Source organism: Microcaecilia unicolor, chromosome 13 (genome assembly GCF_901765095.1).
Source record: "Microcaecilia unicolor chromosome 13, aMicUni1.1, whole genome shotgun sequence".
In the NCBI taxonomy this organism is placed as follows: domain Eukaryota; kingdom Metazoa; phylum Chordata; class Amphibia; order Gymnophiona; family Siphonopidae; genus Microcaecilia; species Microcaecilia unicolor.
This window is the reverse complement of record NC_044043.1, coordinates 37831314-37857708: the sequence shown is the minus strand read 5'-3', so window position 1 is coordinate 37857708 and position 26395 is coordinate 37831314. Positions and strand designations below refer to the sequence as shown.

Here is a 26395-nt window from a genome sequence, read left to right as displayed (position 1 = left end):
TTGGAACAGGAGGAGTATACACTGGTTAGCGTATACGCGCCCAACGAAAGACAGGAGCGTTTTTTCCGGCACCTCCAGAAGGAGCTGCAGGCCTTTGCCAGAGGGAAGCTGATAGTGGCCGGGGATTTTAACGCGACCATGAAGCCTGGCCTGGATAGATCGACTCCTCCTTCCCAGATAGATTGTAGAATTGCTAGAGCACTAAATAACCTTGTTGAGGGGATGGGGCTGTACGATGGGTGGCGCTTGAGGAACCCTAGAGGGAGAGACTTTACTTTTTTTTCCCAAGTGCATCACACTTACTCCAGATTGGATTACATTTTTCTTGACAAAACGTTATCGGAAGGGGGGGAAGAATCTGAGATAGGTCATATCACAATATCGGACCATGCCCCGGTCTGGCTTGCTGTTCCTTCCCTGAAGGAGGAGGAGCGAGATAAAAGATGGACATTTAACAACAACTTGCTGCAGGATCCTGAAACAGTAGCTAGCTTTATCCCCTTACTTAGAGAGTACTTTGATATCAATCTGGACTCGGGGCCTACATTGGGTACCGTGTGGGATGCATTCAAGGCAGTCTCAAGAGGACATTTCATTAAGTGTGCCAGTCAGAATGCCAAAGTACATCGCCAGAGGCTGGTACGTTGCATGGATAGACTGGCTACACTGGAAGATAAGTACAAAATTTCAGGTTCAGTAGCTGATTATCGAAAATTACAGGAGGTGAGATTGGAAATAGCGGGGCTACATGAGGATAGTTTGAAGTTTGTGAGTGCAAGGATGAAACAGGTTCACTACGCTTGCACTGACAAACCTGGACGCCTGCTAGCTAACAAATTGAGACAGCTGAGAGCAGATCGACATATTCTAAGAATTAGAGATGCAGGGGGGGGCATAACGCACAAATCAGCACAGATAAGGGACTGCTTTGCCCAATACTATGAGAACCTCTACAGAGAGGATGCCACAGTACAGACGGGGAAAATAGAGGGATACTTACAGGCTAGGGGGCTAGCGGCTCTCTCTGATACACAAAGGAGAGAGTTGGAGGACCCAGTGGCGGTAAAGGAGGTGATAGAAGTAGTCAAAGCACTACCAAGGGGGAAGGTGCCGGGATTAGACGGCTTCACGAATGAGTTCTTTAAGGCATACGTGACGGAATTAGCGCCTTACCTGACGATGATAATCAATGCTGTCAGGGAGGGGGCACCGTTCCCCAGGTCTATGATGGAAGCATGGGTGGCGGTAATACCAAAACCAGGCAAGGATCACATTGAATGTGCCTCATATAGACCCATTTCGATCTTGAATACAGATGTCAAAATCCTGGCCAAGGTGCTGGCTAACCGTCTGGGGAGGGTGCTCCCCAGTTTGATCCATCCGGACCAAGTGGGATTCATAGCCAAGAGACAGGCCATGGATAATATACGCCGCACAATAGACCTTATATACACAACGCAGAAAAAAGCAAGGCCCGCAGTGCTACTCGGTCTGGATGCAGAGAAGGCGTTTGACCGGGTGCACTGGGGGTATTTAGATAGGGTCCTGCATAGAGTGGGAATTGGACAGCATTTTAGAGCCTGGATCCAGGCCTTATACTCCTTGCCGAGGGCTTGTGTGCGAGTAAACGGGGGGAATTCAGTGACATTCGCTTTGGGGCGTGGAACTAGACAGGGGTGTCCGCTGTCTCCATTACTGTTCGCCCTGGCGATGGAACCTCTGGCAGCAGCTATACGTGAGAATAACGATATCACTGGAGTGCAGGTAAGAGGGCAGGAGTATAAAATTGCGCTATTCGCAGACGATGTGCTGCTGTCACTTACCAACCCATTGGTCTCCTTGCCTAACTTAATGAAAGAAATAGGGGACTATACACGGGTCTCGGGTTACAAATTGAATGCCAGCAAGTCTATGGGCTTGGCTGTGGGGGTCCCACGGGGATTGATGGAGACACTGAGGACATCTTTTGCATTTAAATGGGAGAAGAATGCAATATGTTACTTAGGAGTCAAGATCACGAATGACCTATCAGGCCTTTTTGAAGCTAATTACCCAGCTCTGAAGAGGGAGGTGCAAACAGACTTAGACAGATGGGCTAATATGGGATTGTCGTGGTTCGGGAGGATCGCGGCGATTAAGATGAACATCTTGCCCCGTCTTTTATATTTATTTCAGGTTCTTCCATTACAAATACCCCGAGCCTTTTTTTCTGGTCTCCAAGATAGGTTGATCCGCTTTATTTGGAATCAGAAAAGACCAAGGTTATCACGGGCTCTTCTTTACAAAAGTAGAAGGCTGGGGGGGCTGGGTGTGCCAAATCTGTTCTGGTACTATTGTGCAGCACAGACCAGAGCGGCGGTGGACTGGTTCAGGAAAGATAGTTATAAATTGTGGATTGACATTGAACAGGATTTAGTGGGATCACGGAAATTAGCTCATTTAATGTGGCTACCTCAGAAATATAGGGGAAGAGTTGACATGTTCCCGCCCACAGTACAGGCCACGTTCTATTACTGGGATCTTATGTTCATAGAACGTCAACCACCGGTATCGGGCTTAGCTCCCATAGCAGAAAATCCAATGTTTGAGCCAGGCATAGGAAACAACACCTTCAGGAGATGGGCAGATCAGGGACTGGATTTGCTGGGACAGATGCATCAAGAGGAGAAAATAGTGCCTTTTGTACAGCTGGTGGACGATTTTGGGCTCAGGGAAACGGATCACTATGCTTACACACAAGTACAACACTTTTTGACAGCACAGGCATACAAAAGTAGTCTGAAGCGGGATACGCACCCACTGGAGGAAATATGTGTAGACTCTAAGATCGAACGAGGGCTGATATCCTTCTTATACGCACAGTTGATGGCTACTGCCAGACCATATGTACAACATAGGAGGAGGTGGGAGCAAGAACTACATTTCACATTACCGGAGGCGGACTGGGTCACACTGGAGAAAAAGATTTTGAAATCAGCTCGAGCAGTGAATATGCAAGAGAACGCTATTAAAGTAATGTATAGATGGTATCTGACCCCGGTTCGATTGCACCACATGTATGCTAAAGTGCCTAAGGAATGTTGGAGAAACTGTGGGGGAGAGGGGACAATGGGGCACATTTGGTGGTCTTGTCCCAAAGCAAAGGCTTACTGGAAGGGGATACAAGCACGTACTCAGAAGTGGGTAGGTAAATCTGTGAGGTGGCATCCTCTAACCTTTTTATTTGGGCAGCGACCAATAGGTTTCACCTCAGATCAGTGGCTTCTGTTGAGAGGATCTCTGCATGCAGCCCGTTTGAATTTAGCACAACACTGGAAGTCACCTTTAGTACCCTCAATGGTGAGGTGGAACACTAAGGTGCGCTACATATGTGAAATGGAGAGATTGACTGCCCAGAGAGCTAAAACACTGCCTGCATGGGAAAGGGTGTGGGAACCCTTTCTAAAAAATTGTTCAGACTAATCAGTATGATGACAGAGCATTCGGGAAGGTGAGGGGGGAGGGGGGAGGGGCAGTAGGATAAGGGAAGTTATAAGTTTAAAAAATTAAAAAAACTTGGAGTAGAATTGCTGTTTATTTTAACATTGTCATTGATTGGAAGGTATTACTGTTACACACTCATGTAAAGCTTGTTGGATACTGTACAATTGTATTGAGTCGTGCATTGAGTGATTATTGTATTGCTTTTGCAATGTTCAATAAAGACTTCTATAAAATCAAAAAAAAAATATGCGTGCTCTAAATGAAAAAAATGAATAAAATGAAAAACTTAAACTTATCTTGAATGCCACTACATATTCTTTTGCTGTTGGAGTCCGCTTAGGCTTCCCCTAAATTGCGCCCGACGCCGCGGGTTTCACTGCTTTCATCAGGGACTCGGGTTAGAATGGCCCGCTCTGAATTCCCAACAGTCTATGCACGCAGCTTCTCGTAGTACTCTCTGTTGTTCTTCGTAGGCGCTATTTAATGACTGCAAGGTACTGACGCGTCGCGTCAACGTCACTGTGGAAACAAAAATCTGGCATTGATGAAATAAGCTCCCCTCAGTGTCTGTTACAAAGACTTGAAATGATGCACATCTCTCAATGTATACATATTAATGCCACTCAACTAGTCCAACTTCATACTACTTAGATCTAACATGAAAAAACATGAAAGCATTAAAAAATTATTATTTATTTAAAGAACTTAAAAAAGTTAGTATCGAGGATGTGGAATAATGACATGTTCTGAGTCAAATTAGATCATAGAATTCCATTCCACAGATTCATTCAACCCATATGGATTGACTGTATGTAACCTATGTATCCACCACTGTTCTCTCCTCGTTAAGTGCATACAACAAGCATATAAAAGAGCTTGGTACGCTCAGCGTTCATTACTGTTATTGAATAAAGAAAAAGAACAAATGGAAAAAACTGTCTGTGTATTGGGTTTTTCTACCTTGGCTCCTGCGGTTGCTCATTTAATTTTTAAGCATTGGCAGGTGCTCACTTTTCATCCAGTGTTTCAAGAATACCCCTGTATTGCTTACACGAGGGGTAGAAATTTAAAAGATCAATTGGTACATACACATTTTTCTTCGGAGCTCCAAACAATAACATCTGGATGCCATCAACCATGTGGACAGTGCCAGTTTTGTGCTCAAACTAGCACGATGACCCAGTGGACTCATGTCAATACCCAACGCACGTATAAAATGGAACAACACACCACTTGTCTTTCATCTTATGTGGTGTATATAATATACTGTCCGTGTTCCTTACAGTATGTTGGACGTATCATGAGGACTATGAGAGTAAGACTCATAGAACATAAAAGCAAGTTAAAAACTAAAACGTTATCGGCTCCTCTAGTACCTCATTGTTTGCAACATCATCATACTTTTAAGGATCTCAGATGGTTCATCATAGAACAGGTTCCGGAGTCGAACGGAGGACGTGACCGGATTACAGCGTTAACGAGGAGAGAACAGTGGTGGATACATAGGTTACATACAGTCAATCCATATGGGTTGAATGAATCTGTGGAATGGAATTCTATGATCTAATTTGACTCAGAACATGTCATTATTCCACATCCTCGATACTAACTTTTTTAAGTTCTTTAAATAAATAATAATTTTTTAATGCTTTCATGTTTTTTCATGTTAGATCTAAGTAGTATGAAGTTGGACTAGTTGAGTGGCATTAATATGTATACATTGAGAGATGTGCATCATTTCAAGTCTTTGTAACAGACACTGAGGGGAGCTTATTTCATCAATGCCAGATTTTTGTTTCCACAGTGACGTTGACGCGACGCGTCAGTACCTTGCAGTCATTAAATAGCGCCTACGAAGAACAACAGAGAGTACTACGAGAAGCTGCGTGCATAGACTGTTGGGAATTCAGAGCGGGCCATTCTAACCCGAGTCCCTGATGAAAGCAGTGAAACCCGCGGCGTCGGGCGCAATTTAGGGGAAGCCTAAGCGGACTCCAACAGCAAAAGAATATGTAGTGGCATTCAAGATAAGTTTAAGTTTTTCATTTTATTCATTTTTTTTCATTTAGAGCACGCATATTTTTTGAGCACTTGGTAGAGTGTGCTTGCAACAGCACTTATAAATAGTCAAATAAAGGGACGACCCAATGAAGAGAGACTATGCCACTAGGCAAAAAACAATGAAGTTGCCTTAAAGTGGTATCTTCCGAGGGCTCCCAAATCAATACATAATAATATAAAATATTATATACGAATAAACTAAAAATGTAATAAAATCACTATATAGATAAGCTGTTTGCACACACACAGTTCTTATCTTTGGACTTGTGAAGAGCGTGATTATATTTACCAAAGATTTTGTAGTTTGGAGATTTAAGTGGTTTCAGCTATTCCACTAGCAACATTCCATGTAGAAGGCTGCGCAGGCTTCTGTTTCTGTGAGTCTGATGTCCTGCAAGTACGTGCAGGACGTCAGACTCGCAGAAGCAGAAGCCTGCGCAGCCACATTGGTGATCTGCAAGGGCCGACTTCTACATGGAATGTTGCTAGTGGAATAGCAACATTCCATGTAGAATCTCAAATAGTAGCAACAGTGGAGGAGTGGCCTAGTGGTTAGGGTGGTGGACTTTGGTCCTGAGGAACTGAGTTCGATTCCCACTTCAGGCACAGGCAGCTCCTTGTGACTCTGGGCAAGTCACTTAACCCTCCATTGCCCCATGTAAGCCGCATTGAGCCTGCCATGAGTGGGAAAGCGCGGGGTACAAATGTAACAAAAAAAAAACATTTGCAAATTACATATTATTATTCCAAGTTGTTAAAATTGCATGTGGACTGTGAGAAACTGTACGACTTTGGAGGTTGTCAAAATGAGAGGTGAATTTTAATGTGAACAAAGGCAAAGTGATGCACATTGGGAAGAATAACTCAAATTATAGCTACATGCCAGGTTCTACAATAGGAATCACCACCAAGGAAAAGGATAAAACATGCTTTATACACATACATACGCTTTATAATACCGCCACGCCAAAAGCAAAACAAGCGCAAATGGAGAAAACCATCTGCAGTCACCAACAGACATGAAGCCCGATCCCTGTACACCAGGAGACCCACATCCAGCCTTCAGGGGTCAGAAGCTAGTCTATTTCCAAGATTTACAAAATTAATACGCATAAGAGATTTGCATGTGATGGCTCCAAACTATGCAAAATGTACTTCATGCATATTACAGATATCCTGAAATTCAGACTGGCTTCAAGTCCTCTCCTGTATACACACTGTACTGGAAAGAAAAACCTCTAATGCACAGAACATTAGCGAACTCTGAGCAGCTGCTGCCTCACAACATCAGGTCAGGCCTGCAAGACTCAGCTCCCACCATTTGTACTATTAACAGCATCCCTTCTGTCTTCGATTCTAATAGCTAAACTCCGTGAGCAGGCCCTGCAATGAGAAAACTTTAAATATTGCGAGTGGTTCTGAAGGTGCTGGTCTCTCTGTTAGAATCCGAGTCTGTCAGCAGCTGCCTGCACCTTCAAATTCTCCCATGTGGCCTTCCTTTAAGTATTAAGCACATTATTATTATTATTATTAGCATTTGTAAAGCGCTACCAGACGCACGCAGCGCTGAACACCTGACATAAAGAGACAGTCCCTGCTCTCTCTCTCTTTGTTCAAGGCTCCAGTTTAAAAATGGTGTCTCTCCCCTTTGTGTCCCTCACCTGGCAATGTCCATCACCTGGCCCTCTCCTTTCACCACATGGGAATTTTCAAGGATTCCAGTCAGTCTAGGAATGATCCATTTTCTCAGACGAAACACATGGCGTTCAGGCCTTGAAATAATAATAATAATAAAAACAAGTTAGTACTGAGAAATGCAAGTAGGAGTTTTCAAAGCACACCAAGGATGAAGTACCACAGCAGAGAAAGGTTATACAGGGTTCCAGAAGATATATGCACCGTTTCAGAGGAGGCCTGCTATCAGCAATAAGTCAGCCACACCATGAATAGACGGCAACCGAAACCACTTTTTTCAGGTTCAGCCAAAACCGAACCCAGTCACCTTAATCAGCCCCCTTGTTCTTTCCAACCTCTTTCCCCCCCCCCCAAACAGGAGCAGCCCCCACTCCTTCCCTTCCCCGAACAGAAGTGGGCCCATCCATCGGACCCCCGGACCTAACCTGCGGCAGGAGCTAAAGGTCACAGTAGCCGTTTTCACAACGGAGCTGGCGGTGAGTTGCTTCTGCCCCAACTGCAACGCCAGACCACCAACAATTATAAGGTAGTCCAGGGGGAGGGGAGCGGGGGCTGCTCCTGTTTGAAGGAAACAGCACTGTTTCAGCTTCAGCTGAAAACACACCTGCATTTTCACCCAAAACCAAAAGAGGATCAAATATGGATTTCGGGCCGATTCTCGCACTGAACCTGAAACCGAAATTTGGTCAGTCTCTAGCCATGGATAGGTTTGTAACTCACACACTTTACCATTAAAGACCCCACCATCATCTACCAAGAACTAAAATAACAGTATCAGTAGGGTTGAATTTTGGAAATGTGATCTAAGCAAGTCATTGATTATATGGCTTAATACAAGCACAAGGACAGGAAGACACGCTAAGGTCTGGTATTCTTGAAGTCCAGGTTCCTTCAAATGAAATGGAGTAAGTTAAGGAGACAGAGGCTAGACAGGAAGATATATGTACTAGAAGGGTGAACTAAAAAGAAGTCACAGTTTTTTTTATATTCGGAAAGCAAAAGACAGAGGAAAGACTGGTATTGTTCTCAAAGGAGGTGGCTAGAAAAATAAAGGCATGAAGATCAGTATTCAGAAGGTATAAGAATCGCAGAAATAGGACAACATATCTAGAAAAAAACTGAGACAAGAAAGGAACGTAGTCCGGATGGCAAAGGCCAAGAGCACAAGAGAGAGCAAAGGTAGTAAACTTTCCAGACTTTTCATGTATGTCAGTGAAAGGAGGAAGGGTAAAGGTGGGACCTGTGAGACTAAGAGGAGAAACAGAAGAAATCGTGAAGGAAGACAAGGAAACAAGCAGGAATTTTAAAACAATTCCACTCAGTGTTAACCAATGAAGGATCACAGATGGCCTTACAGTGAACATATGGTACCTCTTAAGAAACAGACTGTATGCACAGAACTAGCAAAACCCAAAAGTGAACAAAGATGGGAGAAATCCCAGGACATCAAGAGAACTCTGAGAAGTTCTGGCAAACCAACTGACAGATTTATTCAGTTGATCCTTGGAGATCAGAAGGACTGGAAAAGAGCTGATATGAACCCTTTTGGATAATTGTTAATGGGGGAGGAGGTGGGATATCACACCTCAGTTAGGGGTGGGGGAAACTTTACTACAGGAAAAAATGGCAAAGTATTAAGAATCTGGAAGGTTGTAGAAACCAAGGAAGCCCAGTTTTATCAAAGGAAGACTTTCTACAAAACCCTATCAGAAGATTAGATCGAGGTCATGTGCTGGTCGTGGTGTGCTTGGATTTCAATAAAGCTTGCGATACTAATAGCTCACATATGAAGCTGATAAGTAAACTAATAGTCTGGGGGGTGGGCCCAAAGGGGTGGACCAAATTAAAAACTGATTCAGCACTGAACAGCAGAGAGTGGTGATGAATAAAACTCACACTGAGGAAAGAAAAGTAATTAGTGAAATTCCCCAATAATCTGTCCTGGGGCTGGTTCTGTTCAATATCTTTTGTGAACAACATTGGGGAGGGGTTAGAAGGAAAATACTGCCTGAAACAGAGTGGACAGCTCCTAAAAAGACAGGATAAAAAGTGATCTATGCACAGTCAATTGATTGGCAGATAGGGTTTGGACTCAGGCAACTGAGGGCATAAGCAAATTGGTTTGCATCAACCAGGAGAGAAACACTGGGTTGACTGCATCCTATGACATCAAAATACCTAATAAAGTCAGTCAGTGACCAGAGCCAGATGGATACAGGGAACGTAGGGAGAGGCATAACTAGTAGGTGGTAATACCTCCCGTATGGGTCATTGGGGAGACTCCACTGAGAATATGTTGTCCAGTTCTGGAGGCTGAGCCTCCAAATGGATACAGACAGGAAAGAGATGACTCAGAGAACAGACATCAAATGGTGCTGTTGGTAGTGGAATAGAGAAGGGAAAAGATTATTAGCTTTCCTATTGAGATCTAAGAGCTTTTGCTATTGATGCACTTCCCACGTAAAACATGTCTGCACAGCTCTGTTCAGTTTTATCACCAGAGCAGATTAAATTTACTTTTCGTATCTAATAACCTCAACTTGAGATTATTAGATACGAAAAGTAAGTTTAAATGAATCGTCTCTCTTATATGATGTAAGCCACATTGAACCTACCGATGGGTGGGGAAATATGGGATACAAATGCAATAAATAAATATTCTGATCAGGTAAAACTTCTACCATTAGGACAACTGGAGATACCTGTGAGACTTTTCTGAATTTTTCAGAAACCACTTTATTGCTTTTATTAACCTTGTATCCCTGTCTAAACTCTGGTAAAACAAAAATGTTATGATTAGAGTCAGTTCTGTCAGGTCTACCAAATAATGCAGCAACAATTAGGAACATCACTCTCCCTTCTTTCCTGTATTATAATGTACTTCTTTTCCTACTACGGTTTTTATATTGTAAATTGCTCAGAAGAGTGTTCTAAGAGCGGCATATCAAATATATTAAATTTGAAACTTCAATCAAACCTTCTTTAGAAATTATGGCAGCTACAGTAGATTCAACACTTTCACTAGAAACTCATGTTAACCTTCTAAGAAAGTCTTTTGGAAAGTTAAACAGAATTAGAAAATATTTTCGATCTGATTACTTCAGAATTGTTGTGCAAGTGGAAGCTGATAATTCCACTTTTGAGAAATTTGCATTAGTTGATGACAGCTCGTTATTTAAATTGTGTTCACAAATACTTAGAAGTATCCATGGTACAGACTCTTTTATTTGTAACACTTAGTGCCTTTCCCATCCTCTTCTAGGGTGCACCATACCACAAATCAACTGATTAACTTACCTAAAGCCCACCCATACGATTCCTGTCCTACGAAAGTTATATCTTAGACCACGTCTCCAATCTCCTTATGCTCATCCCCAATCTTTCCTCTCCATCCTTCTACGCCTTACCTTCCCCAAATTCTTCTCCTGTTACACATCCTATCCTTGTTTACCTCTCCAAGACCAACTTACATATCCCTTTACCCCTCTATTACTATGTTCACCACAATTTGTAATATCTCTTTCAAGACTTTGTAATTCTATCTACTTTTTACTATGTAAGCCGCATTGAGCCTGCTATGTGTGGGAAAGCGTGGAGTACAAATGTAATAATAATAATTATTATTTACTTTCCATCTGCAGTGAATATATACTATAAATGAATCTGTTCCACTTTGCTTTCCTATTGTGCAGCCAAGACAAGGAAATCCTTAACCACTGCTGGTGGATTACACAAGTTTTAGAAAGAGGCTGAAAACCTATTTATTCAAGCATTACTTATGTGATTAATTTTGTTTTATTCAAGTATCTGCAAATGTAGTTTTTGGAGAGATATGTGTCTAAACTTATCTTAAATACGCATCTTCCCAAAACGTACCTGGATAAATTTTATACTACTACTTATCAATTCTATAGCACTACTAGCCATAAGCAGCATTTTATTGCAGAATGACTTCAGTCCCTATGTGGAAAATGCAATAAAAAGGAGTTAAACCACCACAGTATCCTTTCTACAGCAAAAGTCATACGGGAAAGAGACTGAAGGACCAAAAGGAGAAATTAGGTCTTACTGATAATTTTCCTTCCATTAGTCCTTTCTACTATTCCAAAACCTGTAAGATAGTTGTGTCCATCAACCAGCAGGTGGAGATAGAGAACTGAAAACTGAGCTGAGACATATCTCTTTTGGCATCCAGTCCAGCTCCTCAGTATTTTCTATCTCCAGCAGGTGGATGGGCACATGTATCGGTCACTGGTTCTGAGTGATTTGCTCTTGGTCTAGTTGGTCAACTGGTCCCCAGCTGCGCTTTGCGGGTAGCTTAAGTCTGCAGAGTCATATCTGGAGGTCTTCAGATCCCTGTCTGGTTGATGGACACTACTATCCCACAGGTTCTGGAATAATGGGAAGCTATGCAGTGGGAAAAACCATTTATACAACCTGGGGAAGTGGAGGAACAGAGAGACATCTCAGAGATGGCAATGCTGAAGTCAGCCTGATTCAGAGGTCATAGCATGAAACACCAAGGTGTGAGACTGAAGAGACTTAATGCAATGGCCTTCCTGGCGAGGCAAGAAAAGGCAAATGCAGTAATAGAATTCCTGAAAGCCAGGGAAAAGTACAGAGGATCCCTAGTTATGAAGATGTGAGGAGAAAAGCAGGGATCAACTAGGTTCTGTGGCACTGCACAAGGAACAAAAATAGACAGATGAGATAAAAATGGCAGAGCTTAAAAACTCAGTCTCTTATCTCTGGGAGTGCACAACATGACAAATTACTTTTTAGCTCCTATCTTCCTCGTAACCTTGAAACCAGGCCTCTCCCCCAGAAAAGAAGCACTAAGGTCCCTGCACAATCCAACTGTCCACAAAATCCTCTCAGAGTCTAATGCCATTTGATGAATTTACTCAGGTGCTGCTTTTCTATCTCTCAATGGATTTAAGCCTTTTTGGGGAGAAGGAGCTGAAATTAGATTAACTGCTAGATACAATAATCTGCTATGAAACAGGATTATGAAGAAGCTGGCTACCACCTATTCCTGACTGCTTCTGAGAACAGGCTTCTTTGGAAATAACTGCCTCCTGCTTGCAGCTTCACACAGAGGCATCCATAATCAGCTTTAAAGCGGCACAGAGTGAAACAGTCATGGTTTTTTCTAAATCAAGCCCAGCCTCTCCCCCTCCCTTCCTATAAAATAATATAAAAACGCTACCACACTTCAGAGAACCTCAAAGATCACTGTAACCTAGCATCCTGCCTCCAGCAGCAGCAAGAAGCATAGAGAGGGCATGTAGGTTCAGTGAATGGACCAGGGGATTCTTCCATTCTAGTCTCAGGGAAAGAAATGTGTTGAAGTACTCATTCAGGGGTCTAAAAGCTTACGTTTGTGCACCGTCCTGATTCTGCTTTTGCCGCCGGGTGCTGAAATCCAATAAGCAGTCCATGTCAGGGGTCAGGAACATGGTCTTCAGCCAATCGATATATCTTTGCAGAGCCACCGGGCGCAAGTGCCTGACCACCTTCCACTGACTGGGCACCACGGGATAACCTTCGTTGGTGAGGGTGGTGAAGCCCAGCAGCACTGCCAGCTGCTGCTCCGGATCAGCGCAGCCTTCCAGAAAAGAATCCACATAGCCCTCCATCTCTGGAGCAAACTTAAATCTGTCCGGAAGCTGGACAAAAAAAATACACAACAAAATTATACAGGAGACTAAGCTCAGACACTGAGAGCATCTCTCTTTTCTGTTTCTTTATTATTTTCATAACAAACTGGCTCAAGGAGCAGGGTGTCAAAGCTAAAGGGGGATCGTTACTGAATAGTCTCTGTTTCCATTCCATGAAGAGCCTTTTACATCTAGGGGAAGTTATCAAGATGTGTTAGAAAGTGCCACTTTGAGGCCCAGTGCACATTGCAAGTTCTGCTTTGGTTTTTACATAATAATAAGCTGTTTTACATGCATTTCCAAGATTTGCAGCTCATTACTATGTAACATACGAGCCACTTATGTCATGTTAGGGCCTTAAAAGTTGCATTATTTGCTCCTTACTGAAGTTTGATAACTTTCCCTCTTAGTCTACAGGAAAGATCCTGAAATTCCACTGGATTAGTGGCATGAAGGGCTAGATGTGTGCAAAGTTGTGCACACAAGTTATAGTCAGTTAGGTGTGTAACTTGATTAATGAGCTCCTAACTGGCATTAACAACCAATTATTGGCTATAATTGGTGTTACTTGCTGCTAATTGGCACTGATTAGCAGTCTTGCATGTAACTACCCTAAGTTGGCATTCTATAAACAGTGCGCCCAAAATCCAAAGTGTGTAAGCGCAAGGGGGTATGGACCTGGGAGGGACATGGGAAGAGGCGTGCCCAGCACTTGTGCACACAAGTTAGAAAATACCAGCAGTTAGGCATGAGCATTCACACCAGCCACTCAGCTAGCATAACTGCTCGCACCTACAGTCATCGCATTAACGACAGAATTATGCTAATATCCTATAACCGCAATTACCTGCGCAATTGCCGATATAGAATTCACCCTTAGCTTGCATCATCTGGGCACCTAGCTTTAGGCCATCTATAGAGAATTACCCCCTAGAGAGCCAGGGATGGATCCTCACACAGGCCTACGGGCCCAAGCCCAGGGACCCAAAGGTCTGGAGGGGCCCTTCTCATTATCAAGGCAGGCTTTGCATAGCAGGCCTACCTATCCAGTCTGGCAGTTGTGTTTTTCAGGAATATGATAAAACTATTTATAAACTCTTCTGAAACCCTGATATTTACTACTTATTAATGCTCGGGTCAATACCCAACAACACTAACAGTAACTTGATGTTATACGCTTACTTGTATAAATTTAAAACACTTGCACAGTTGAATGTATATTGTTTTTCTTTTGTGACGGATAGTACAACTATGCACTTGGAAGTTGCGGCCAGGAAAGGGAGCCCCTATATGTCAGATGACCTAGAGGCCCACAAACTTGTGATCCATCCCTGTGTAACACAGCACACATATGTAATCTGTGCCTGCCTCAGATCAGGTGTAAAATTTGTGCGAGTAGTTATACATCAATGGGGATAGTTCTGGGAATCTATTCTGTAAAGGCACCTAGGCCTGAACAGCAGGCCTAAACTAAACAGTCCCTGCCACTACATGTATACTCAGCAACACTACCTATATGGATAATAAAGCTGAAAATATAGATTCAGTTAAATACTACTGCTAGCATTTAACTTAACCTGGTGACCATGTCAGCCGAAGATTGACCCCCCCCCCCCCCCCCCCCCCCCCAAACACAATTTATACAATTTTCATGAGGATGACAGAAGGCAGAAAGAAAAAAAAAATCACAGCACAAAACCGAAGAGAGTATTTATACATGGACAAAATGTTAACAATATATTTAAAAAGGACAAAGATTATCCAAACCAATCAATCACAAATCGGAGAATGAACTTCTGCAGAAGCCCCGGAGGATGCCCCACCTGAGCAATCACAACATGCTCCCCGTAATGCTGCATCACTGATCCCTTGAGCAGTACCGGAAGCTGATCCAGAGAGAGAAGCGGCAAGGCAGAACCCAGTAACCGAAAGCACATGTAACTACAGAACAAAAAAACCAAAAAGCAGACAGGTTACTGAACTGTGCGAACAGCTATGTCACACAGTGACAACAAAATCCTGAGGGGCTAATATTAAATAAGAGGCCCTTTTACTACACTACAGTAAAACGTGGCCTTAGTAGCCTTTACACAGGTCTTTCCAGCACACTAAAGGCCATTTTTACTGCAGCCATAAAATGCCCGATTTTCTATTTTTCATATTAATGGCCATGCACTAATGTTGTCAATAGCATAGGGCTATTTTGAAAAATTACCCTATGTGCACTCATTTGGTAGACAGTGAGGGCTCAAGCGCTATCCGTATGCTAACTAGTTAGCTTGTGGTAGTGTAGATGTGCTAATTGGTTAACGTAGGAATGTTCACTCTCCCCCCTCAAAAAAAGTATATACTGAGTGTGCTAAGGTTAGCGAACACACACATTTGGCAGTTACTATGGGATGCCCAAGCGAATCCCGTGGTACACAATTTAAGCTGTGTTAGGCAGTGAGGCGGCTGCTTTGGGCAAAAAGTCTGTTCCGAAGGTTTGGACTGTTCCCGATTCCCAAAAAGTTGGACAGTCTCTTAAATGGAAGAAGCAAATTTTGTCAATTTGGGACCTTTACATTGGTTCACTTTCTCCAAGAGCCTGATACTGAATACTTTGTAATTCCTGGGTAAGGTATGGGCGTCTGTGTGTTCCTCTCTTTTTTTTTTCCTTTTAGGGAGGGGCAGGGAGGTTAGAGTGAGAATGCTGTACTTGCTGAGGGGCGCTATTTGACTTAGAGAGGGGCTATAAGAAACCAGGCCCTTTGCTCTACAGCTAGTTGGTTCAGTGACATGTCCTGATTTGAGTAGACTTCATATGTTACAATATATGTTACTGTTAATGTGCTGCGATTATGTTAAATAGTAATAAACAGATTTAAACATAAGCTGTTAGGCAGGCATCAGCGCCTAACGCAGCTTAGGGAAAAAAATCTAAATTTCGCTCTTTAAATTCTCTAATTTTATTTATTAAAACATTTTTTATCCCGCTTTAGCCTACCATTCTAGGTGGGTTACAACAAAACAAACATAAGATAACTCCCCATTCTACAACTATTTTGGAAAACTATAACGAAAAATATTTCAGAAAGCACGAATAAGCAGTTTCAATGTACGCCGCAATGGTGTCTGCTGGGTCTCGGTAACAGAAGAGGGACTAAATGGCAAAGACGCCTTAAGAGGATTTGCTTAACAGCAGCTAAGAGTGTTGTTGCAGTGCACTGGAAGAAACAGATGGCTCCTTCAAAGTTAGACTGAACTTTGAAACTTTCCCTGGTTGGGGAGCTGGAGCAGCTTACGGACAAAAGAATGGGAAGGTACAACCCATCTTCTGAACTGTGGACCCGATTTCAGCGATTAACCCAATAAGGACAGTTGTAATAGAGCTGGGAGGGGGAGGAGGGAGGGGAGGGGGGAAGGGAGGGACAAAAATTGGGGGTAAAATGGATAAGTTTACATTGCTGTATTGTGATGATGGTTAATAAAAATATTCAAACATTAAAAAAAAAGATAATTCCCCATACTGCAGGCTGACAAACACAATATCTCTTCTGTCTACTGCTTTCATCTTAATTACACCAGAACGAAGAGCAGACTAAAACCAACCTGCAAGGGCCAGACTGGTCCTTCAATAGGCCATTCTCCACCACTTCTCTCCAAAAAAGCTGAAATGCTCCCTCCTTCAGCGACACCCGCAGGAGATCCAGTCCCATGGCTGGAAGACTCTGCTCCTTCTTCACAGACTTAGCAGCCATCTTCAAGAGTTCAACCAGCCTGTCGGCAAACAATAAATGAAATCAAGCTGTGGCAAATTCTGATCACATTTTTCCAGTCAAATGCACGTCGAATAGGATAATAACAGTGTTCCTCAGTCTGGGATACTCAGCTCAAGGAGCTACTTAGTCTTTCAGAAGCACAGATGGCTTTTCTGTAAATATCTTGGAGTACATTTTTCAGCTGCAGTGGTCACCATATTTTTTTAGAATGATGGCCACTACATTAAAAAAATTATGCATATTACCACCACTACGGCACAAATATTTTGCCAATGATGGTTAGTGGGGTTTTTTGGCCGCTGGCATCATTATCCTTGAATATTCAATGCCAGGTCATGTCCGGGTGCTGACCCTGAATATCCGGTTACGTGCGGCCAGCTATCACTCATGCAGTTTGTACAATATCCAGCGTGTAATTGCCTAAGTGAAACCAGGCAAAGACTGGAGCACATAAAACACAATCCTATTTGACCACTAAAGTGCTGAATATCAGCACTTATATCAACAAACAGTACAAACCCTTCCAAATGTGTAAGCCTCAACAGACTACAATTCAGTCTTTTGGTGAAATGGTGAATTTTCCAGCATCTGAATTAAGAATATTTCATGAAGTATATTTCTCTAGTTTGGCCAGCAGTTGGTGAACGTTTTATGTTTAAAGCTATTAAGAGAAATGACTGTTCCTTCTTTAGTATAACACAAAGAGAAAGTAACCTGCAGTGATGTGGCCAGCTACTTTTTTTTTATTCTGGGCTCTGATTGGCCCAGGAGCTCAAATTCAATCTGGAAATACTGGAGTTTTCTCCAGTCTCAGTTTGGAAGTAGAGAATGAAAGACTGCTTTACTGAGACCCTGTGAGCACTTATATTCTGTAACCTGTGAGCTGTACTTCCCAGGCATTATCCAGATAGTGATAAAATGTTTAGATAGTTTTATAATTGATCCTTATTCAGTTAATTTTTCATCTGTTTGTATAGTTCACTGTTTAATATTTTTTATGACAATAAACCTTTTTTTAGTTTACTGACTCTGCTTGTCTGGACTGCTTGAGCATTTTAAGATCTCTGCCTCGCTTTGTTCTGCTCCTATTTTAAAAAGCATGCACATAAATTGCAATTCAACTCACACCCCGCACAAAATCTGCCAGCTACACTTGTCACCATTGCATAGCTGTTCGTGGAAGGCCATGTTATAAGTAGCACATACCAACACAAGCACAGAAGATACACCCTCCACGAGTACACCACAGCAAACACAAAACAGTCGAGACCAAAAAAAATCTCACACAAATGGTGTCCAGGGAAAAGTACTTTATTCAGACTTCATGAATATTGTATGAAGATTGTGGGGTTTTTGTTTTAATAAAAACTGAATAAAGTACTTTTTTTGTAAAGACTGAATAAAGTATTTTTCCTTGGACACCATTTGTACAAGGTTTTATTTTGGTCTCCTCCACTGTTTTTGTGCTTGCTTAAGTAAAATATATATGCGCACAGAAGCCTTTAGAAAATTTACCTCCATATTGCATTTGAATATCATCAGCTTCAGGACTAATACGCTTACCAGTGGATGTAAATGTATAAGTCCTTTTGAAAAACAGCCCACTGGTTTCTGGAACTGCTTTTAACATCTACCCCAATGAAATGAAGGTGAGGAAATCAGAGACTGTTCCAGTCCCTGGGCTTTGCCTTTGCAACATGTCAGTAAAATCACAGGCTCAGAATACATCCATTTCTCCTTTCAGCAGGGCACAGGCCAACTTTCACAAGAGTATTACCAAAGGAAAAAAACCTTCAGACAACACTTTGTTTTAAAACCAAAGACCTGTATTTTTCTTTTGATAGAACGTTGAGATATCGTGATACCTGTGGATACTCATTAAAAAAAAAAAAAAGCACAGACACATAATCAACATGCTCCCAGGTGTTCAAAAAATTGTTTCTTTTTGTGTGCACTGAATAAAAATCTCCAAAAACATATTTCCAGATAGACCATCAGAGCCACGCATCACATATTGAAACAACTCTGAGATCCTGTTAACTGGGATCCAGTGGACCTATATTAAAAGTCTGAAAGGTTTATGTGCCAATGCTTTATTTTGGTGGGGAGGGTCCAATAAGCGGGACACAGTCAATAATATAATTCCAGTTTCCTCTGGGAACAAATTGGGCTACCAGGACTCTGCTCGAAAGGTTCTGTGATTGTGGGGTGGAGCAGCCCATTTTTAACTCAAACCTGGTAACAAATCAGCTCAACTTTCACATTTTTCTTTTCAACAAGAAATCACTTGTGACCGTTGATTATCAAAATCAAGTTCCAAATTCATTTATCATCTGCCTCTTCCTAGTAATCACAGCCAGGCCGTTCAGACTTGAATGCTTCTGGGTCCATGATCATATCATACAAACAAATACCTTTTTCCACATACAAAGGGGGTCTTTTACTACGCTAAGGTAACGTTTTTAGCTCGCGGTAGAAATCAGCTGGCGGTACACGCCGAGACGCCCATAAAAATATAATGGGCATCTCGGTATTTACCATGAGCTAAAAACGTTACTGCAGCTTAGTAAAAGACCCCCCCCCCCCCCAAAGTTTGCTTGGATTTTTTTCCCCCCTATAATTTCAGAGAAATGATTACAAACGCTTTAAGGACATACTTTGGCACGTTTTCCATAGTGACAATGGCAGACGACCCCAACAGCTTCTTCAACCTCTTTGGCTTCAGAACACCAGGAAACTTCTGTATCCCAACCAGCAGGAGGTGCAGCTGTTCTGGGGTGCTCAGTGCAGAGGACAGGTCAGCCTGCAGAACCCCCAGGAGAAGTTCTTCAAAGGTGGCTTCTGGCAACTAAGTGGTATAAAAGATGAAAAACAAGAGATACGGCAACTAAATATTGGCCGAACAGTACAGTTGGGTTAAAAAACAAAAAAAAAGGCTTGGACAAGTTTCTAGAGGATAGATCAATTAGACTTGGATAATTCTCAACTGTTACAACAAGAAATGGATCTCTCCAACCTGAGATGGCTGCCAGACATTTGCAGAGGTGCTGACCACCAAAGCCAGAGACAATGTTGGTTGTCTGTCTGCTAAAATGAGGAAGCATAAGGCGTGAGTACAAACCTGCACCTCAGTGGCCTCACATATTCTTAATTGATACAGATTACAATTGACAGATTTGCTGTTACTTCTCCTGAAACTGCATTACCCAGAGCAGTAGTGTAGCTATGGGTGGGAGAAGCATATAGGCGTGATGGGTGTGTCGCCTAGCAACGACTACATCTTACATAAGTACATAAGTAATGCCATACTGGGAAAAGACCAAAGGTCCATCAAGCCCAGCATCCTGTCCCTGACAGCGGCCAATCCAGGTCAAGGGCACCTGGCAAGCTACCCAAACTTACAAACATTTTATACATGCTATTCCCATAACTGTGGATTTTTCCCAAGTCCATTTAGTAGCGGTCTATGGACTTGTTCTTTAGAAAACCGTCCAACCCCTTTTAAAACTCTGCCAAGCTAACCGCCTTCACTACGTTCTCCGGCAACGAATTCCAGAGTTTAATTACGTGTTGGGTGAAGAAAACCTCTCTCCGATTTGTTTTAAATTTACTACACTGTAGTTTCATCGCATGCCCCCTAGTCCTAGTATTTTTGGAAAGCGTGAACAGACGTTTCACATCCACCTGTTCCACTCCACTCATTATTTTATATACCTCTATCATGTCCCCCCCTCAGCCGTCTCTTCTCCAAGCTGAAAAGCCCTAGCCTCCTTAGTCTTTCTTCATAGGGAAGTCGTTATCAGTTGTGGGAATTGCAAGGCACATCCACGTATGCCTGCAACTGATGTGGCATGAGTGACTGCACCAATGTGCCAATGTGGATTTACGCTACTATTCTATTCTGGCTTAGGGTTGCCTTAGAGCCATTACAGAATTGGCATCAAGCGTGCCACTTTACAGAACTGCCACCCATTAGATTTACCCTCCTTTATATCTTTATGACTTTATTGCATGTAATATCCTTTTTCCTGTTCAAGAATGAATTCTGGATTAAAATATGGATACTATTAAAAGTTACATTAAAATTAAAAAAAATAATAATAATAATTTCACCATTAGGATCTGCATAGACTAGGGCACTGTTTCTCAAATCTGTCCTAGCGTAACCCCTTTCCAGTACAGGTTTTCAGGAAGTCCACAATCTGCGTGCAGTGGAGGCAGTGCATGTAACTCTCTCTCATGCATATTCATTGTAGATATGCTGAAAATATAGATATTACTCTAGGATTCGTTGGAGAGACCCAGAGCTGGGCCATACAGTATAAGGTTAAACATCATTGCACTACATGCCCTGTGCCAAGAATCCTTTCAAAATCAAAAAGAAAAGAGAGAAAACTTGCAGACACTTGCAATCGATAGACCAGACAAGAAGAGCAAGGAACTTTTTTTTTTTTTACATTCTACCATAACTACACCCTCCCCCTACAAATATAGAAGACTGACTGGAATGTTCTAGAAAATAAAGTAGTCAGGATTGAGTGGTAACATACAACTGAAACTCAACTTGGAAAAAGCCCCTAAATTCTTTTTAGCATTTAATCCCCAAGCAAAATGCTTCTACTTATAAATGGTTCTCACTTTCCTGTTAAATCGGAACTAAAGATATTGGGGGTGGTTTAAGATGCCAAGCTATCTTTTGAGAATTATGTGGCGCTCTTAACCAAAATGTTTTTTTTATTCACTTAAGAAGACTGAGAAGAGTCACACTGTTTTGAACTAGTGCAATTTAGACTGATTGCTCAGGCTGATTCCTGGTCAGGTCGATTATTGTAACGTACTTTTTGTGGGCTGTACTCAAAAACACTTCTCAAAAGGTTACAGACATTGCAGAAGATGGAGATTAGAGTAGTTTATTCAGTGGGCAAGTCTGAAAAAGAGCGACTCCGTTACTAATTAAAGCACACTAGCTTCCAGTTCAGGTTAGAGTCTACTTCGAAGCTTGTATGACTATTTTTAAGATACTGCATGATATAGCACCACAATACATGTTGTCTTTGAAAGTTTTTCCCAATCTTAACAATGTTAGGCGGCTAAGAGATACTATGGTGTTTCAGCCTACCTTTCTCTCAGTCTACTAGATATAAGAAGGTTTTTCAGTCTCCACATTATGGAATGAGCTTCCTTTTGTGATTAGGCATTTTAATGGCTTTATTTTATTTTGAAAATCATTAAAAACATGGTTATTTGAGAAGCTTTTAATTATGTTGATTTACACCTATGTTACTAAGGAGCGCTACTGTTTTTAATGCGCATAAATGGTTTACGCGCATTAAATGCTGGTGCGTTAGAAACGCTAACACACCTTAGTAAACATACCCCTTAGTCATTTTTGCTTGCACTATGTTATTGGATGTTCTCTGTATTTTCCCAGGTATGCCTGGTTCCTTTTTTATGTAAACCGCTTAGAACTTTACAAGGTGTTCGAGGTATAGACATATTTTTTTAGATTAGATTAGAGCACACACCTGGCATAAATAAATATATAGTGCATAACTGCAGGGGGGCTTACATGTGGGCAGGGCGTAGATGGGGCAAGGGTAGCTCCCACATTTACACATTCAGCTGTGCACATTTGCGCCTGCTATTGACATGGAGTAAGTGGGCACCTAAACGTTGGCACATAAATGCCAAATTCTATAACGCAATCTGGGTGCCCAGGTGCAGTTATAGACTTTAGACATGATATTCAGACCACAAGAGTTAGACTGGCTAACTCCCATGGTCGATGCTGAGCTGGCCGTTTCCGGTGACCGGCATTGAATATCCGGTTTATTTTTGGCCAGTTCAAAATTAACCGGCCAAGCTGATATTTAGATACGACACCCTGACAAAATAGCCTCATCAAAACAGCCCCAAGACAAAATAGTCCCAACACGAAATAACCCCTTGACAAAATAGCCCCTCCCACGAAATAGCCCCAAGACAAATCCCAAGACGAAATAACCCCTTGACAAAATAGTCCCAAGACAAAATAACCCCTTGACAAAATAGCCCCAAGACAAAATAACCCCTTGACAAAATAGCCCCTCGCACAAATATAGCCCCAGAACGAAATAGCCCCTCCCACGAAAAAGCCCATCGCACAAAATAGCCTCAAGACAAATCCCAAGACGAAATAACCCCTTGACAAAATAGCCCCAAGACAAAATAACCCCTTTACAAGATAGCCTCGGCAGATAGCCATGTGATATAACCTGGTAGCCACTAGCCGCTACCTGTAAATTTTCATCAGGTTATGGTCGGCCATGTACCGCTGAAAATTCATGGGTAGCCAGTTGTGGGGCATTTAACCGGCCAGGTGCCAATCCTGGCCAGCTAAATGCTTTTAAATATTGGGAGGTTTGTGTTTAGAGCTCTGCATCTAACGTTTGGTTGCCTTTATAGACATGCTCCAGAGGATGAGCAATACAACAGTTTGGGCTTGACAGTCAAGAAGGCTTGGATTCCAGTCTCATGTATGCCATGTATGTTATGTGGTTGCGGGCAAGTCACTGCGTCTCTTTATCTCAATATTAACTCAAATGTCATCTGCAATGATATTAACACTGGACTTTGTAAAAGACCATGAGATCCTAAAGCAAGCTCTATATATATATATGAGAGAGAGAGACCCCTGACACAGGTGAATTATTCTGAAACATGGCCATGTGAGGTCAGTTTAATTACCTTAGTACTTTTGGACACTACAATAAAATGTCTTGAAACTACAGACTCCAGAGTACTCTGTTCCTCTCCTAGTCATCACTGCTTTTCTTTATTTGGAACCTATATTTCCACATCTATATTTATTAATAAAACCAATATTCTATATTCAACATGATCCTTTATTAATCTTAATTTTATTGAAGTCTGGTTGGGGCTGCCACCCGGTGGTTTCCTTTTCCTCAGAAGTGTCCGTGAATGAATGATAAAGTATGTTGTTCTGTAAATTTTTTGAAAAATTGTTAATATTTTTTTCTTTTTTTTGGAATTATTGTGAGTAGTAGCATATATGTTTTATTCCAGTCTGGACTCCTGAGGATGCCGTTGTTGGTAAAACATGGGAACATGGACCCATGTAGAGTTGGGCATGGATGAGCTGATGTTGAATCAGCCTGGCTCTCCAATTGCTGAATCCCTGACGAGTGCATAAAACACAGTGTAATGCTAACAAAAACAATGAGGTTTTAAAGTTGATTTTTCGAAGATTAATAAAGGATTGTGTTGAATACAGAATATTGGTTTTATTCATGTATACCATCCCAAATCACTTTTTGTACTGTTAATTACAATAAGCAGTTAGCCACATTGAACCTAATCTATTGGGATACGTGGGATATAAATTAAATCTAATATAATAAAACGCACCGTGAACGTTCTAATGAGGACAAACACTCCCTGAAGGGTTCGTGGGGTTCGTGGGGTTCGTGGTGTGAAGCCAGCAAGCCAGGCAGCCAACCACGTCTCTGCCCCGCCCTCACGTCAAACGTTATGACGTGTGCTGAAGGAAGGGATGAAAGACGTTGCCAAGCAATGGTAAAACACATAACAGGCATGACGAACCAATCAGACAACGTTCTGAAGCCATCTGACGTCACTCCCTGAGTCCCTGGCTGTAGGGTTCGTGGAGTTCGTGGCATTCGTGGTGTGAAGCCATCCAGCCGTCTCTGCCCCGCCCTCGCGTCTAAACAAACAAATCCGGAAGCGAAGCGTCAGGGAAGGAGGCGGCGCTCCCGACGTCTAGCCTTCCCTTCGCTGTGTTCCGCCTTCAAAACAAGGCGGAACTCAGCGAAGGGAAAGCTAGACGTCGGGAGCGCCGCCTCCTTCCCTGACGCTTCGCTGCACGAACCGCCACGGAGGTAAAGTTAACAAGAATAAAAAAAAAAAAAAAGGGATGCATGGATGCGAAGGGGTGGGGGGGGCATGGATGCGAAGGGGGGGGGGAGAAGAGGGCGGGCCAGGCTGGGACATGGGAGAGAGAGTAGCATGGATGCGAGGGGGGGGGTCATGGAAGGGCAAGAGGGGACTTGCTGGAAAAGGATGAATGGAGGCGGCAGGGGACAGAGGAGCATGGATGGGTATGGATTAGGAGGGCAGGGCACAGGGAGAGAGGGGAATTACTGGAAATGGATGAATGGAGGGGGCAGGGGACAGAGGAGCATGGACGGGCATGGATTGGGAGGGCAGGACTCAGGGAGACAGGGAAATTGCTGGATAGGGAAAAATGGAGGGGCCAGGTGACAGATGAGCATGGATGGGCATGGATTGGAAGGGCAGGACTCAGGGAGAGGGGAATTGCTGGATAGGGATGAATGGAGGGGACAGATGGGCATGGATGGATATGGATTGCAGAGCAGGCCTCAGGCAGAGAGGGGAAATGCTGGATAGGGAAAAATGGAGGGGCCAGGTGACAGAGGAGCATGGATGGGCATGGATTGGAAGGGCAGGACTCAGGGAGAGGGGAATTGCTGTATAGGGATGAATGGAGGGGACAGATGGGCATGGATGGATATGGATTGCAGAGCAGGCCTCAGGCAGAGAGGGGAAATGCTGGATAGGGAAAAATGGAGGGGCCAGGTGACAGATGAGCATGGATGGGCATGGATTGGAAGGGCAGGACTCAGGGAGAGGGGAATTGCTGGATAGGGATGAATGGAGGGGACAGATGGGCATGGATGGATATGGATTGCAGAGCAGGCCTCAGGCAGAGAGGGGAAATGCTGGATAGGGAAAAATGGAGGGGCCAGGTGACAGAGGAGCATGGATGGGCATGGATTGGAAGGGCAGGACTCAGGGAGAGGGGAATTGCTGGATAGGGATGAATGGAGGGGACAGATGGGCATGGATGGATATGGATTGCAGAGCAGGCCTCAGGCAGAGAGGGAAAATGCTGGATAGGGAAAAATGGAGGGGCCAGGTGACAGATGAGCATGGATGGGCATGGATTGGAAGGGCAGGACTCAGGGAGAGGGGAATTGCTGCATAGGGATGAATGGCGGGGACAGATGGGCATGGATGGATATGGATTGCAGGGCAGGCCTCAGGCAGAGAGGGGAAATGCTGGATAGGGATGAATGGAGGGGGCAGGTGACAGACAAACATGGATGGCCATGGATTGGGAGGGCAGGGCTCAGGGACAGAGGGGAATTGCTGGAAAAGGATGAATGGAGGGGGCAGGGGACAGATGGCCATGGATTGGGAGGGCACGGCTCACACTGTCTCTCTCATATACAATGTCTTTCTGACTCTCACTCTCACACACTCTGTCTCACACAGTATCACATTCACTCTCTATGTGCCACACAGTCACTCACACACTCGCTTGGTGTCATACACTCACTCTCACAGAGAATCTGTGTCTCACACACACTCTGTCTCTTGCCCACACACACACACTCTCTCTCACACTGTGTCTCACATACACACTTGCACACACTCTCATTCTCACACACACTCTCTCACAAACACACTCACACCCAGACTCACTCTCTCTCTCACACACTCACACTTTCACTCTGACTCTCAAACACTCACTCTCACATACACTCTCCCAAACATACACACTCCAAGGAAAACCTTGCTAGCGCCCGTTTCATTTGTGTCAGAAACGGGCCTTTTTTACTAGTAAATACATAAAATATTCAGGAAAAAGACTTAAGAGAAGCTAATAAGAACTGCCTCACTGGGTTAGACCAA

At 43.0% G+C, this 26395-nt stretch overlaps 1 protein-coding gene across 1 annotated transcript in view; it reads right to left on the bottom strand.

Moving 5' to 3' along the window:
- Positions 1-26395, bottom strand: part of MYBBP1A (MYB binding protein 1a) — a 124587-nt gene that overhangs the window by 84975 nt on the left and 13217 nt on the right. Inside the window, exons 6-10 of the mRNA XM_030222434.1 lie at positions 19318-19508; positions 16491-16658; positions 14723-14840; positions 12619-12908; positions 7206-7316 (exon numbers count right to left, since the gene is read on the bottom strand). Coding sequence (XP_030078294.1) covers positions 7206-7316; positions 12619-12908; positions 14723-14840; positions 16491-16658; positions 19318-19508 — 878 coding nt within the window. The remainder of the gene's footprint in view (positions 1-7205; positions 7317-12618; positions 12909-14722; positions 14841-16490; positions 16659-19317; positions 19509-26395) is intronic.